At 39.8% G+C, this 16,446-nt stretch overlaps 2 protein-coding genes across 9 annotated transcripts in view; one reads left to right on the plus strand and one right to left on the minus strand.

Annotated features, from left to right (window-relative positions):
• Positions 1-534: 534 nt before the first annotated feature.
• On the minus strand, positions 535-3,659 carry LOC137191911 (Krueppel-like factor 10). Its single transcript, XM_067602389.1, has 4 exons — positions 3,510-3,659; positions 2,668-2,896; positions 1,421-2,348; positions 535-1,215 (listed from the first exon to the last, which is right to left on the minus strand). Exons 2-4 carry the CDS (start codon positions 2,887-2,889, stop codon positions 968-970), a joined length of 1,398 nt encoding a protein of 465 aa, XP_067458490.1. The 5' UTR covers positions 2,890-2,896; positions 3,510-3,659; the 3' UTR covers positions 535-967.
• Positions 3,660-12,203: 8,544 nt separating this feature from the next.
• Positions 12,204-16,446, plus strand: part of ubr5 (ubiquitin protein ligase E3 component n-recognin 5) — a 34,399-nt gene continuing 30,156 nt past the window's right edge. For all 8 annotated transcript variants that reach the window (XM_067602390.1, XM_067602391.1, XM_067602393.1 and 5 more), the window contains exon 1: positions 12,204-12,469. In XM_067602390.1, coding sequence (XP_067458491.1) covers positions 12,408-12,469 — 62 coding nt within the window. In that variant the 5' untranslated portion in view covers positions 12,204-12,407. The remainder of the gene's footprint in view (positions 12,470-16,446) is intronic.

Genomic DNA, 16,446 nt, shown 5'->3' on the forward strand with positions numbered 1-16,446 from the left:
GATGAAGATTTCACACAATGGATAATATAACAAGCTTTTAAAATACAACACATTGTTAAAGATGAAACCAGTGGTTTCCAACCTTTTTGGTTTTTGACGTCTTACAAAAAGCAGTGTATAGTCGGGGTCACATTTCAGATGTCTGAGTTGTTAACAGCTCCAACAAATAGTAACTTTTCCCTCTAAACTCCTTACATGGTTTCATTTCAATAGATGTTCAAATGATCCAATATTTCACCAAAAAAAATCAACGATTAGATAAAAAGTCCAGAGACTGAAAACAGGATTGTGTATCAGAACTTTGTGTTCTCTTCTCTCCTCTCCCATTAATCATCTCATGACCCTTCAGATTTATCTGGTGACCCTTTGGAGGGGCCTGACCCCTGGGTTTGGAACCACTGGACTAAACTAGCTGTATATAAAGTAGTTCAAACTAGCTCCTACTGGAACAGTCTGCCTCACTCACTGGTTGAGCAGGACACGAAATAAACTCAACTAAAAGAAATCTGGACAAATTCACTGACCAAGAGAAAATAGTGTACATGTGTTCAAGTTTAATAAAGAATTCTGTTTTCCCTGTAAGAAAATAGCATTGTGCAAAATAATTTTGAAACAAAGATTCTCATGTGGCACAAAAAAAACAATATTCAACATTCTTTGGTCAAAAATCACTGAAAGATAAACATACATCTAGCATAATTTGTAAAACTATTGTGAAAATTACTTACAAAATACTATCTACAGTCAATATTTTCATAGTAATTGCTCAGTTTAAGGCGATACAGTTGTGGGAAATCAAATATAAACTGTCTCTAACTACATTTATATTCAACTTCAACCATTAAATAACAGTAAAAAAAAAGGCAGCACAGACTTTACATGCAACTTAGACTCAGCTGCATAAAGCCTTACATTCAATTTTAAAGTTTCACAGTCTTCCTTCTGTCTCTCATTCAGATCCCTTCAGTCAGACAGCTGCCGAGACAATGAGGTCAGCAGACTGGGTGCCCCCTAATGTCCAGCAGTGTGTCTTCCTCGCTGCTAGGTGTCGCCGGGCGTGTTTGGCCAGGTGGTCACTGCGCATGAAGCGGCTGAGGCACATGGGGCAGGCAAACCTTTTCTCTCCTGTGTGGGTTCGACGGTGGCGAGACAGCTCATCGGAGCGTGAGAATCGCCGCTCACAGCCCTCCCACTTACATTTGAAGGGCTTTTCACCTGTTGGAACACAGACAGTGAAGTGGAAATTGAGGCCTTTTTTAAATATTATCCAACAGTGGTATAATAAGATCCCACGTTTGATACTTTTATCTTGCAGCACTGTCCTCTTTTTACTGATTTTCTGCATAAGGTACAGGTACATTTAATAATATATTTGGTCCTACAATTGTCAAATTCTACACTTAAATCCTTTATCTCTTACCTGTATGTGTCCTCATGTGGGCCTTGAGGTGAGAGCTCTTGAAGTAGGTCTTGCTGCAGTCCTCATGGGGACAAATGTGACTGCGCACACGGGACACTTCTGGCTGCAGCGGGGTGTGTCTTTGCTCCAACAAGGCACGGCCGGGCGCAGGGGCGATGGCTGGTAACTTGGTGCCACCGGGGGTCACAAGCGCCGGCTGAACGTAGAGAGTAGGAACAGCTGGCTGCGGGACTAGAAGCATTACAGGGCCTTTTGCCACCTGACCCCCAAAGAGGAAGACCTGGGCAGGAGAACCCTGTTGCTGTTGGTGCTGCTGTTGTTGCTGTGCGGGCACCGTGGTGATCGCTGATGGGATAGGTAATAAGTGTTGTTGTGGCTGCTGAATATCAGCTGTGACAGGTTTGTGCATAATAGTGGTGCTGGTAGACGAAGGTGAGACAGAAAGGATCTTGCAGTAGACAGGCACAGGAGAGACCCCAGCAATACCAGCCTGGACAGAGGAGACAGACTGGGGTGTGTCTGATTTATTATCCGAGCCTGAAACAGTCATCTGGGTTTGGCTGGCTTCACCCACATTTGGCAAAGTCTCAGTGACTGGTTTTTGTGGCGTGGCAGCATTAGAGTCAGACTGCATTATAATATTCTCCTCAGAGTCTCTACTATCCAGCCTTACTTTAGAGTTCAAATCTGTGTCAGAGTCTTTTGTGTGCACCTGAGTGAGCCTGTCTTCCCTAGACACAGGATGAACATTACAGGAACAATGCTGGCCATCTGCAGTGTGGCGGATTACACTGGTGCACTGGAACAGCTGCCGAGAAGCAGGAGTGTGTGTGTGTGGAAGAGTCTCTTCTGAAGGTTGATGAAGGGACACTAATGAGGGTGGATGGGTGGCCTCAAAGTTGGGCGGGCTGTATGGCGGTGTCATACACTGAAAGGAAATGAAAAGAGATGTATTAATAATTTATGTGACTCATTTATAAATTCTCCACAGATACACAAAAACATTTGTAATAACATACACTAACTTGACACTGAAGGCCTGGAGCCACATGCAGTATTAGGATAAAAGTTGTGTTGCTTTGCTAAGAGAAGACTGGAGATGACTTCACCATCTAAATTCAAGTAGATGAAAGTTTGTACAAGTGGGAGAGCATAGACAACACTACAAATACTTCTAGGCCTGGTTATGCAAAAGCCTTGGTTCCTTGGCCTGACTTGACAACCGTCAACACATATGGATCACTTACCAGAGGAGAGTCCTGTAGCGCAGTAGGCCCAGGGGGGGCAGAGTCGTCCTCTGAGCAGTCTGAGGAGGGAGTTGGGGGTCTGAAGTGTCTGAGCCTGAAGCTCCTGGTCTTCCAGTGCTTCGTCATGGACATCAGCGCCTCCACAGCCTCCATGTCACCTGCACCCATAGGGGCAGGCTGTAATTCACCCTGGATGTGCGAGTGTGGCTCCTCGATTTCCATGGTGCAACTGTGGTAAAAGAGCAAAAATAAGCATAAGAAAACACTCTAGACTGTTCTTTGATTTAATTTTGATTATTATTTTTCAAAACAGAGCACAAGGTAGTCTTGTGAAGAACTTTAAAGGAGCATGTGAAGTGAGCATGATCAGCTGTTGCTCTTCAGCACTGGGGCCCTTTCACCTACTTCTCTTCTTGACAAAAGCACCAACTGTGCTACTACTTACACAAACAGTCACACAACACCTAAGCACCTCTCCCTGACCTGACCTGGCCCAGCATAGATAACCACCACCACACACACACACACACACACACACACACACACACACACACACACACACAGTACAGTTATCATCACACAACTCAATACCCATCAGTGACATGCTGTATATGACTTCGTGACATTATATGACCTAGACAAGCTGGTGATGGAAGACGCTTGACGCACATCATTATGTGTCATTATAAACTAAAAGCCATTATCTATTAGAACAATATAAATTTGTGTTTTTCCCCATTAACATCAAGCGCTCATATAACTTATATAATTGTGATAATTGACAAGTTTGTCGACATAAAGCACTTGACATGACATTGTAGGAATTAAAATGATTTACTTACATCTATGTGAGTCTGTGAGTAGTGTTCAGGGAACCGGTTTAACTGCTGACTACTCGTCCTTGGAGTCTTGCGGGACCACTTTAACCCGAAATTGTCTGTTTCTCCTCAGCCTCGCTCCCATTCATCGTTTCAAACGCGGTGGGGAAAAGAAGGGCGTGGCTTACCGCGTCGCCCAATGGCACGCAAAGGTGTGTTAGGCGCCGGCCAATGGGAGAGGGAGTCGGTGCGTGATCGGGGGCTGACGGCACCGTGGAGGCAGCGTGGTACACAACAGCATGGGCGTGTGAAAAACATTCCTATCCTACCCCCCCTCCTCACCCGCTCACCCCCCACCTCCCACCTCCCCAATACACACCATTGCCTTGGATGAGTCACTTAACACCCTCTAGACCAGCTGGAGAAGACACACACCTTCTATGACTAATCAGATTTTGGAGTGATGCAGTTGAAAAACAGATGCTGATCATCATTTTAGCAAGATGCAATATTAAAGGCTGAATATTAAACTTTTTTTTTCCCTCCCAGAAATTTGAAGGTCAGGGTTAAAAGTATTCAGAGTGCAGCTTATTTTCAATTTTGATGTGTCGCTGACCATATAATAATGCTTTGACAATTGTAATTGGCAGAATTTGTCTCCAGAAATTTTCTGCATGAACTGGAAGTTTTGGCTGTAAATGATATTAGATGGAGGTCTGTATGTCTGCTGTAGGTCTAGCTAATGCTGTTCGAGCTTTTAAAAGTTTAAAAGTTTTTTACTGGATGATGGATCACATCTGCTTTCATATAAGGCCATTCTTTCAAAAAGATGGAAGTTATATATATCAATAATAGCTTAGTAAACTTCATTTATTTGGCAATTTCACAGAAGTACTTTAACAATAAATTGAATGCAGACTATGAAATAATTAAAACCACTACTGTATGACAAAAAGAAGAAGAAAAATGTCTCTGAACATGTAGCATAATAGCAATTTAGATATTTTAAGTGATTTGAAACGATAGATTATATTAGCTTAAAACAGTTAAACTTGTTTTAATGGGAGGACATTTAATGGGACAGACATTTTGCTCTTATAATTTTGAAATGATTTAAATATAAATCAAACCTTCTTCATTAATTGGACAATGATTTATCACTCACTTCATATGAGACACACATTTATTTCCTTCTTTTAGAAATTCCTCTGAAACTCCATTTCTCTTTTGTTAAATTGTAAGATTCATTACCTAGCTACATTGTCAAAATTTGTGGAGTTACCTAAGTGACTTCACTTTCTTACCTCTGTAAATGTTTTCATTATCTTTTTTTTCCCCCAGCTTTTTCAATTAGAAGGCCTCCTGTCCTTTGTGTGAGAAAGAGGTCAGCCAACAGGAGATGGCCTCAGGCAGCCCCATGGATTAGGTAAGTGTCAGCTGTCTAGACCTTCCTGCACAGCACAGAGATCCAGAACAAAAGGCCGGCTGTAGACACACAATGGAGAAATACACACACAGACGCATGGCACTTTGACTGTGTCTGGCACTGTGGGATGTTCCTCAAAAGCATATCCAGGAATGATTTGCCAGAAAAGAACAGAGAAATAATTCTATATTCATGTATTTTTTTCTTTAAATATTTAATTTTATTCACATCTTTATACACTGATTTTGAAGCATCTACAAAAACTGAAATAGTTGTTTGCAGTTCTGCTTTGGTTTCTTGAAATGCATATCAGAATACATAAGTAATTCATCCACTCTTAAACCTGTATCTTATTAGTATTCACAGTGTAGACCTATATCTTAAAATATAGAGCAATGTGTCAGAGGGGTTTTTTTTCACTCCAGCAACATCAGTAACAATAAATGAAACAATACTAAATAAATCCTTATGGCACATTGTTGCCATCATAATTTTTCTGTATGGAATATACAGTAGAGCTGCAACGATTAGTCAATTAATCGATTAGTTTGACAACTATTAAATTAATTGGCAACTATTTTGATAATCGATTAATTGGCAAAATTCTCTTGTTCCAGCTTCTCAAATGTGAATATTTTCTGGTTTCTTTAGTCGTCTATGACAGTAAACTGAATAAATTTGGGTTGTGGACTGTTGGTTGGGACAAAAATAGACATTTGAAGTCAAGTTAAGTCAAGTCAATTTTATTTATATAGCGCCAAATCAAAACAGAAGTTATTTAAGGGCACTTTTCACATAGGGCAGGTCTAGACTGTACTCTTTAATTTACAGAGACCCAACATTCCCCTAGGAGCAGCACTTGTCGACAGCTGAAAGGAACAACTCCCCTTTAACAAGAGGAAATCTCAAGCAGAACGGGGCTCTAGGTGGGCGGCCATCTGCCTCGACTGGTTGGGTTGCGATAGAAAGAGGGAGAGGGTAGAGGGGAGAGAGAGACACAGAGAAGCACAGCAACAATAATAATATCAATAACAACAATAATAATAATAGATATATGACTAATAATAATAGTGGTACCAATGGGCAAATATGACTAATAATAATAGTGGTAGCGTTTGACGTCAAGCTGGACCATGGGACAGCAGGTGATCCGCAACTGAAGGTCACCTGCGATACAAGAAAGCACAAAACATGCATTGATATGAAGTCATCAACAGTGATCAATATTTTTCACCATTTTCTGACATTTTATAAACCAAACAATTAATTGATTAATTGAGAAAATAATAGACAGATTAATTAATAATGAAAATAATTGTTAACTGCAGCCCTAATATACAGTAGCTTAGCCCAAGAGGACAGCAAATAGTTCATAATTCAAAATCAGAAATATGTAATTGCTATATTGTGTTACAATATAATTCCCAAGGAACTTTAGATATGTATAGCTTTTTGTAGCTTCTACAGCAAATCCGGTATGAAATTTGTTCATTTATTCAAATTCATTTATAGTTAAATTGAGTATATTCTTAGTATATATTGAGTAAAATACTTTTAAAAAGTTATCTCATTAGGTTTTGCTGTTTTATGCATGCATTATAAACTCTAATCAAGCTTTGTTCACACTTCTGTAAGTAACATTGTTTGTTGAAATTTACTAATGCTTATTTTTACATTTGCTTTGTTGTATAATGTTACTGCAGCAATGCTGCAATTAACTAATGTTCTTCAATGATTGGGCTCATACCTCATAAATATAATTAATTTTACATTACTTTCTGAAGGGGTATTTGAAACTACCATGTTCTTAGTTTGGGGCCATCTAATGGTGGGGCCTTTTCCAAAGTCACCCCTACACCCTCTCTCTACCCACTTCCACTCTGTTTGCATGTGGAGGATCCACCATATTAAGTGCCATCCCAAACCAATTAGCAGGGAGTGGAAGAGGGTTATAAAACTCTCTTACGAGCCTGCATCAATGCTGACTTACTGAGCATGTGCAACGCATATTGTGTTCATCATGGGAGATGCTCCATACAAATATTAAGTTCTGTGCAACTACCTGTAAAAAAATTTACTCAAACTGCTCAAACTAACAGACATTTAATGTTGCCACGCAGATGTTAAAAACTTATAGGTTACATTGTATTTAGGATCAAATATACCATTCTCTAGTCTAGAAAATCGTAGAAGTGTTGATTTGATTGTAAAATGCTATATATTTACAGGGACTGTTGCTGAAATCAAACAGCTTATAATAATAAGAATGCAAAACAAGAGGATGTTTACAAAGAAAAGAAATATGACCAAAGAGGCTCTGGAGTAATTTTAGTATTATAATATTAGTATTTATTTTTCTCCATGGGCTTAGGCCTACTGTGGAGTGAATGTAATGAGCCTCCCACCTCACTGCCCTCTCTGGGGGGGTTGAAGTCTAAGTATATGTTATAGGTCTACTTATGTTTTAAGTAGTGTCATTATAGCTGTCTATATATCTTTATCTATATCTATCTATCTATGTATCTATCTATCTAACTTCTGTAAGTTGTTTCCAATGGAAAATTAATAAATTTTAAACAAAAGGTTTGACAGTCCCTTTGTGTATCCTTCATATCTCCAGAGACAAGGATGTTCACAACCTCTGGTTGTTATATCCCAATCAGTGGCATGAGCTGACTATATGTCTGACTGCAAACTTAAAAAAGGAAAGAAGTAAACACATATGTACACAAATGTAATTACCACAGATACATTCTATTAATGCACCACAGGCTTTCACTAATTCTTGCAGTGTTACTGTGCCATTGTATTTACATTTACATTTACAATATAACCCAGGATATTTGATGTGAATAATGAAGCTAGAAGGAAAATGTTTTTGAATTGTAGCATAATAAGTGGTCTTTAAAAATGGATCTTTTCAATGGCATCTCTGAAAAATGTCTCATCTCCACTTGTACAAAAGGATCACTACGCAAGGAGTGTACTGATGATGTGGTCCACATCTTCTGGTAAATCTTCTCTCATCTTGCAACAGCTGGTGGATGATGGCAACCATTGCTGCTACTGACCATTGACTATATATAAAAATGTATTATATGAATATTTATACACAGATAATGATCGGAAACCATGGTGATGAAAAGTTACAACAGTTCCAGTTTGCACCAGAGAGTGAAGTTCGTCCCAAAGCTTGCCACTGAATTTATACCCTACACCTTCATGAAGGGAACTTCATTCAGCTGTGAGTGTGACTACAAACAGAGTGCACTCCGTGACAAAGTAGGAGTGGGGAGGGTCAGCTTTGGAAAAGACTTGTGGTATCAAAGGTGACTTTACTAAACACTTAAAGGTGCATTGCCTCATTTATTTTTGGCCACTTGGGGGCAGCAGAACAACCTGAAAACACAACACTGACATCTTATCACCTTATAAAGTTGGTATGGCGAATGCGTTAGCAAACAGTTGCCTATGTCTACATTTGGAAGACACTGCCATATTAACATTAATTTGGAGTTGTGTTTCTTGCCACCTGACAAATCTAAACCAACACAATGATCCAAAACAGACTTTAGGGTGCTGTTAGCTCAGGGGAACTGCAGAGTCACGTGATAATTCTCTGTGGGTTCGTTACTAGTAACCACGCCTTACATATCACACAAAATTATTTAATTTATCGTTAATTTTTAAAAAAAATAGTGCAGCTTTAAACCAAAACATTCTTCATGTTGCAGTCACATCACACATTACGGTCTTTTTCTCTATAAAACATCTTGATAGGATTCAACCCACAGAATCAGCAGTCATGGCTCAAAATAACTTTTTTTTTCATGGGTCCTGTTCCATGTCACTGGTCTTTGGCCAATCAGGTTGCCCTAGTTTTTAATCATGATGCAATGGAGACCCAGATTCTTAGCCAGTGCTAACTAGTTACAATAGCCATGCTCATTTGAGTAGAGCTTTACATCATGGGAATGGTATTGTGCAATGGACAGACTGATCTTGATAAAATCTAGTGGCTGCATTGCCCCAGAAGTTATAGCTTCCCAATACAACATCCGCCAATTTTCAAGCTGTTTTGAATGGCAAGTGAGACTCAGCCAACAAGGACTCTTTGCTGTTACAGAATTGGATGTTTGTCTCTCTCCAAAAACTAAAAGCCTCTTAGAAGACAGCAGCCAGGAACAGCTCACTACTCCTCTTTATTCCTCATGTGTATGCAGGCCAGCATAATGCCCTTTAAGCTGTGCAGCATCTGTGACTGAGTCTTTGGGGCAGAGGGTTTGTGCCAGAGGCCTGGACTGACCTGGTGTTAACAGGCAGGGTTGCTCCCTGACTGTCAGTTCTGCACTGGACCTGTAAAGATATGTCACAGCCAGCACTAAGGGGGGTTATTTTAAAGTCTTACTCTTCAGCTAGTGATCGTGTTACCTTACTGGGAATAACTTATACTTGTGGCATGAATGACAGGAGCTGGTGCTGGCTAACTGATCAATGAATGAATGGTTCAATAAGTTAACTGTGGTGATAGTTTAGCTTTGGGTCTCTCTTGGGGGTTGTAACACAGTGAATTAAAATTCATAATAGCTCAAACACAGAACCTTATGAAGAAGAATCTATTCCTATAGTGCCTTTTATCCATGTTGAGGGTGTATTTTAATTTAATTAGTTTTCTGCCTGAAATGTGCTCATTTCCTAAAGCTGCAAACCCACTAACCTTGCTACAGTGATAGTGCAAAGTCTTTGCAACCGTATTTAACAACATCAGAGGTCATTTGATAACCCAGTGCCCAACTACCTAAAAATAGCTCCGGAGATTTCTGGGATTTTGTTTGACTTCACTTTTGAAAAGGTTTACAAGGTTTGCAGGGCAATGGAACTGGCTTCATTAACCTCTGTACTAAACTCAGTAAACACACAGAAAAGTTCCTAAACTTTTGTCCCTGCTGGTTATGTGACATGTGGCATTTATAGCAGGAGTCAACATCAACGGATCAAATGAAAATATACAGTTTCATTCCAAATGGTAATATCTGCAGTATTGTCCATTATTTTAACATAAACATTATTTCAATTTATTGTTAGTGTCATTAGATACACAAACATCATTGCTCAGTAATGACAATGCATACAAAATTCAAGTATTGTGTAAGTAAATATGAATACAATTTTATTGGCATTTTAATTTACTAGAAAAATAATAATAATACGTAGTTTATGTAACATTTCTGTTATTCTATTCTTTCACAACATCTGTTCAGTCATGGCAATCTGACCTGCAGGCCAGACTGGATAATGGAGTGGTATCAAAACAAGTTTCATTGATCCTATCGTTTTAGTTACAAGAGGTTTTGGTTGTCTTTATCTGTTGATTTTGGCTACATGGGAACTCATGCTGCAAATACCAGATAAATGAGGAACCTGACCTATGGCAGTGAAAATGTTCTGTGTGTGTCATATTTCATTTTGATTGTCATGGCAGCTCATGACCTGACAGTTTCAGTTCCAGTTGTTTTTCAACAGCTTCTCTTAAATCAGATATCTGACAATAGGCCATCCTGGTCAGTTATTTAGCTGTGGAGCTACCTACCTACAATCTTTACGTCTGCATGCCCATTCACTTAGTTTCTCACCTTTTCTATGTGCGTATATATGGTGTGTGTATACATGTTCGTAAAGTACATTCTGGTCTATGGTAAATACTCGCAGAAGCAGTGCATGATTGGGGAAACATGTTCCTGTTTCATATGGCTTTCTGAGACTGATTCTCTTCTCATTATGAAAGGTAAATCCTGCCATCTGCTGGTGCAAAAAGACATAAGTTCTTATTGAATTAGGTTGCAGATCAGAAAGACGATTACAATATTAACCACACATACTTTTGAGTTAAAATGGACAAAAGATAGGAGAATGTCCTTTCTTCTATCTTTTAAGACTACTTAAAAAATCCTTCAAACTGACCATGAAATATCAAATGTCATCCTTTGATCCATGCTGTGTGATGAGGTCATCTGCCCCCTCCTTTTCCTACTGGCTGCCATATCTAGGCCAGCTCTTCTTCTTACATCCAGGGCATCGGCTAAGAATCAAACACTGCTCAAAGTAGACTTTTCTTTGTCAGTTATACACAAAGTTAACCTTGAGCCCAGATTTCTGTGTCTCCTTCCTCTTTTCTTTCTTTCTTTCTTTTCTTTTTTTTTTTTTTTTTTAAATTCTAACTAGGGGAGCATACTTGCACCACTGCTGTTTAAATAATTTCCTGAGCTTCACAGGGATTAAATTCTGCAGCCAAACAGTTTTTCATGGGTGGTAGCCCAGTATGAACAGACCGTTCCCTACCTTTTATAGGACTCAGATTTAAGTTGGTTCAGTTTTAAATATAATGCCAGTTTAAGAATAGCAGCATTAAATTGAGGGTCTCACATGAATTTTTCCATTCCCCAAGTAATGCTGACAATATGCCAAGTATAGCCACGTTGTTCCCTCAAGATTTGGTGACATAATATTAAGATATGGTGACATAATATTAAGTCTTGGTTGGTCACAGAGTGGCAGTTATTGTATACTCACTTCTTTTAGCAAAAACTACCACACACATCATGACATAGACTTTTCTTTCTTTTTTTATAATATCATTGTTTATCCCCATAACTGCAGAATTTATCTGTCATAATTTTACTTATCTTACAATTTTACAAGGCCTTGAAATGTAGTGGAGGAACCTGAATAATAATAATTGGACAAGCCAATACAGTGACAATATGGGGTATCTTACAACATTACTTTGTGCAGAACAACATTCCTGGATCAACAAGAATAAAGTTATTACATTTGTTCACATATAAAGAACTAACAATCCCAATATGGAAGCAAAGAGTACTGCTAGAATTAATTAGTACATTTTATTTTAAGTTTTGACTGGAAAAAATGTGGAATTATTTACTGCAATAGTTAAACATGCATAAGGACCACATTTTCTATTTTTCATGTACTGCTCTCCTGCTGCCTTAGCGTTTTGATCTTCTATTGTCTCAGCTTGCAAACAAATGACCTAGCCATATATAACCGTTTCTTTGGCTTTAAAGGTAGACAGTAATGGGCTTGAAAATGACTGCAGGTGTTTGAATGTGCAAACAAACAGAGATGCATTTGACATACTGGGTGAGAACAAAGACAGCGGAGTGTGTAAGTGTAGTATTTTTGACTACAGTATTCGTGCCTTTCTTCTTGAAGCCAATCCCGTCCAGTTTAACACATTTCCTGTGTGTGCTCGGGGTCCAACCAGCAGAGCGGTTGCATCTGTGCGCTAGATCAACACACAGAGAAGAAGCTTGGTAGAGTTAAGATGGCGGCATGTGGGTGAGGAGGCTAGGATCTAAACTCGAGGGTTTTCGCCATTAAACGATTCCTATGAATCTGCATATATACACAGCAATCGAAAGAATAACAATTTCCCACATCTTTTACGCGTCTGTGTGTGATTTTGGATTGACCCCATGACATCTATACACTTCGTGGTTCACCCGTTGCCCGGGACCGAGGACCAGCTCAATGACAGGTAATTAAAAACAGAAATAAAAACATATTTATGTGCGGGGTGTGGTATATAGTATTCGAGGTTGTATTTGTGAACGATGCTGACATTGCCATGTGTTTGAATTCGGGTTTAAATGATTTAAATGACCACCCCCCAGGGTTGAAACAAGGCCCGGCATCTTGAACAATCCTCGTTAGCTTGTTGCTACCTAAACAGTCGCTGCTATCGGACGGTTTCCTCGGTTCTCTGGAAGGATTGGCTCACAGTCAAAGTTGAGATAGACAATGCGGGTTGGGGGATGGGGGGAAAGAGAGGGAAATAAAGGTCGTAAAACACAACGTTGATCAAAAATGTACCAGTTTTCGTGTCCAAATTACATTCACATTCTTTCGACATGTGTCTGTATTTGTCTTGTGGGCGTCTCGTTGATTATCAAGATCAATGAAGTAGCTAACGTCAGCTAACTAACTGATAGCTTAGCTGCTAATGCTAGCAAGCTAATGCGCTACCACGCTCTTGACAAAGCCAAATATTTGTATTTCAGACTCTTTTGTGTCAGGGTGTTTTTTTGAAAGTATATAGGTACTGCTTACTGGCTTACATAGTCGGAAATAATTAGCTCATTTGTCTGTTTTTTAACTCTGCGCACTGAGATAAATATCTAAAATATGCAGTGATGCACAGTTAGCAACATTGCATTCACATTAATCCTGTTATCGACTTTAATAGGGGGACAAGCTGAGGCTTATAAAGTGTGCGTGTGTGTGGTCGATGCTGGTATCACCAATGTTCAAATGACCACAACATTTTATATTGTTTCACTGTTACCTACATACCAACTGGCTACAGCAAACACGCACGGTAAGTTCATCCTTACACAAAATTGATGGTTGTGTCATGCATCATATTGCATTTAGTGGATTTCTCTCTGAAATTTCGAAACAGAATACATTATTAGTCAGTAGATGTTGTAAGAAAGGTCGAGGAAATTGTGCGACCGTATTTTGGCAGAACATGTGATTTATGATAAACCTATTTATATCATCCATTGAGATTGAACTGATTAATGAGCTGTTCTACTTAAAGACAAAGAGGTTGAGAAGTCAAAGTGTTTTTAGAATGACCTTGAGATTAAGATCTGGATATGGGCTCAGAGTATTTGAAAGCTTTTTGCTGTTTGGTGTACTCTTTAGCATAAACCTTGGGCTGACTGACAGGAAAGCTCAGTTTACTCTGCTGGTTACAGATCTTGTAATCTGGTAGGACTAAATATGTCTCACGGGGAAGATGCAGGTCTACATAGCTCTCTGTCACCTGTGGTGTTCTGCAAGGATCGGTTCACGGTCCCATCCTGTTTACCCTGTATATGCTCCCCCTTGGACATGTCATCAGCAGACATGGGATGTCTTTCCATTGCTATGTTGATGATACCAAGTTGTACATCAAAACTGCCTCAAGCCCTTCTGCAGCCATGGCATGCCTCAGCACCTGTCTCAAGCCACATATATTCTCCCGAGTGGATGTGTATACAGACAGCTGTGGACACCACGGGTGTGTAGTAGCTCTGGTTATACTACTTTCTGGAGTCCACTTGAAGGATGCGTTACACACGTGCAGTAGATCGGTGTTTACAAGACGACAGCGTTGTGACTGTGTGGACTAGCACAGACAAGTCTGCACGGTCACAATAAGTTGGAGGTACCCGGATGTCTGCACAGAGCCTACTTGTACACTCTCTGATGACAAAATTTACGTCACGCAGACCCTCGTGTACTCACGGTTGCAGAAGGTATAATTTCAGCTCAAATTTCAGTCATCCCCCCATACCTCATCTCTTTGACGGCCGCGACATTCCCCTTTCCTCCTCAGTCACTAATCTGGGTGTTAGGTTTGACTGACTTTTGATGACCATATAAGACATCTTGGCAAAAACTCTTGTACCATCTCAAAAACATGTCTAAACTCCGCCCCTCTCTAACCCTGTCAGATGCAGAGAAACTTGTCCATGCCTTTATCTCCTTAAGACTGGACTACTGCAGTGCACTCTTCACAGGGATCCCTGGCAGGAGCATCCAGAAGCTCCAGTACATTCAGAACTGCCAGGATCCTGATGAGAGTGTGAAAATGCGAACATATAACACCAGTTCTCTTTTCTTTGCACTGGCTCCCTGCCTGCTTCAGGATTGACTACAAAGTCCTGTTACTCGTATACAAATCCATCAATGGACATGTGCCTCCCTCCCTACAGGAACTAATCATACCACAAACCTCCACCCGCACCCTCAGAGCTGCCAGCAGCTTGCTCCTCCAGGTCCCCATTACTAAGCTCCGCACCATGGGGGATTGAGCCTTCTGCTCTGCTGCACCACGCTTGTGAAACAGCCTTCCTAACCATCTGAGGGCAGCACAGACCCCAGTGTCTCTTTTTAAAAAAGGCCTAAAAACACTATTCAGGAAGGATTTTTAATTTTAACTCTTATTACTATTTTCTTTGTTGTGTGTTCTATGTTATTAATAATATAGCACTTTGAGTTTCATTATGAATGAAAAGTGCAGTACAAATTAAATGTATTATTATTATTATTATTATTATTATTAAATCTAAAGCCACTCAAACATCTTGGTGGTATGGACCATCATTTCTTTAAAGAGGTCATGGCTGTTTCATCCCCAGGCGTGCATGCCATTGCATGCTACAGTCACCATGTGCTGCTGGGCCCCCCTCCTTTCTTTTCCCCATGAAGGAACTTGCAGTTGTCAAAGCAGATAAGTGCTTCTATCTGAAATAAAAAGGCTTGGTCCAGCTTGGCTCATTAGAAGTGCTTGCCTGGCATGAACATCCGGTCAGATTTCCTCAACCAAATGCCAGTGGTTTGTTCACTGAGCTCTGCTTAGAGACATAAGAAAGACACAGTGGAATGGCAAAGATTCCCTTGCAGTTAGATGGACGTTGAATGTGTTTTTGCTGTGTTTCAGTTAAACTGATTTAAATGGCTCATTGAGGCGAGTAGACTCTGTGTTGGCTAGAGTGGTGCCATTTGTTGACGGGTAAGTTAGTGAATGACTGACCTGGATGCGTTGTGAGTCATTTTCTCTTACCTCCCTGCACTGTTTGGACAGATGCATGGGCTTTTAATGTGCCTTTGTGTTGTGAGGGGATTTCTGCCTTTACCATTTACTGTCTCTCTGTATCTCACACCTGGTGATCCAGAGGAAAGTGACAGGGTCATGCTTATAATCTTGTAGAATAAGTGTTTACTTTTTTAACCTACATTTGGTCAGCCTCTAAGGGGTTTGCCCGCAGTGATGAAGGATGATTTTAGATTTTGTTTACCAATGCGACAGCAGAAAATAAACACACATTGAATCGACTTAAACATCCAAATTCTGCTTAAGCCGGGTGCCACTTGAAAAATAAATTGAAATATTCCTTATTCAATAGACATGAGGCAAAGGTTTTAAACAAAATTCACATGTTTATGTTATAAAGTGTATAAATGATCTGTAACTGCATTGGATTTACACTTATTACTAAAGATGAGTATTCTGCAGTTAGATTGCCTTCCATCTTAAAGTGCCAGCTGGATCCGGTTGACATCCTTTTGCTTATTTTTGTGTTTGTTCATCCATTGCATTGGGTGCCTTAGTACTTCTGTATATGTGGCTAATGATCAAATGTGTAACACCTTGCAGGACTATATATTTTAGATGATAGCATAGGCTAAAGAGGTGTACCTTGAGGAGTTGAGTGTTGACATATATTTCTTGACAAGCCACAAGACAAATATAGGGGCAGATATATCTCAGACCACATCGGTGCTTTAGCATCACGCTCGATTATCAGATGTAAACAAGTTACATGACATGCTAAACCAACAGTTTGTCATAAAGATGCATGCTTGTATTAGAGGACAGTGTGGGAGGTCATTCTTCAGGAAGTAAATGTCCAATTACCTTTTTCATTGTTTGCTCAACAGAATTCCAATGAACTGTAACAG

The sequence above is a fragment of the Thunnus thynnus genome, chromosome 10, assembly GCF_963924715.1.
Source record: "Thunnus thynnus chromosome 10, fThuThy2.1, whole genome shotgun sequence".
NCBI lineage: Eukaryota > Metazoa > Chordata > Actinopteri > Scombriformes > Scombridae > Thunnus > Thunnus thynnus.

What these genes read in the sequence shown, in the direction of transcription:
- LOC137191911 (XM_067602389.1), bottom strand. Translation starts at nt 2,889, where the DNA reads ATGGAAATCGAGGAGCCACACTCGCACATCCAGGGTGAATTACAGCCT. An exon ending in CGCTACAGGACTCTCCTCTG is followed by an intron (nt 2,349 to 2,667) that starts GTAAGTGATCCA and finishes ATTTCCTTTCAG; the next exon opens with TGTATGACACCGCCATACAG. An exon ending in CCACATGAGGACACATACAG is followed by an intron (nt 1,216 to 1,420) that starts GTAAGAGATAAA and finishes GTGTTCCAACAG; the next exon opens with GTGAAAAGCCCTTCAAATGT.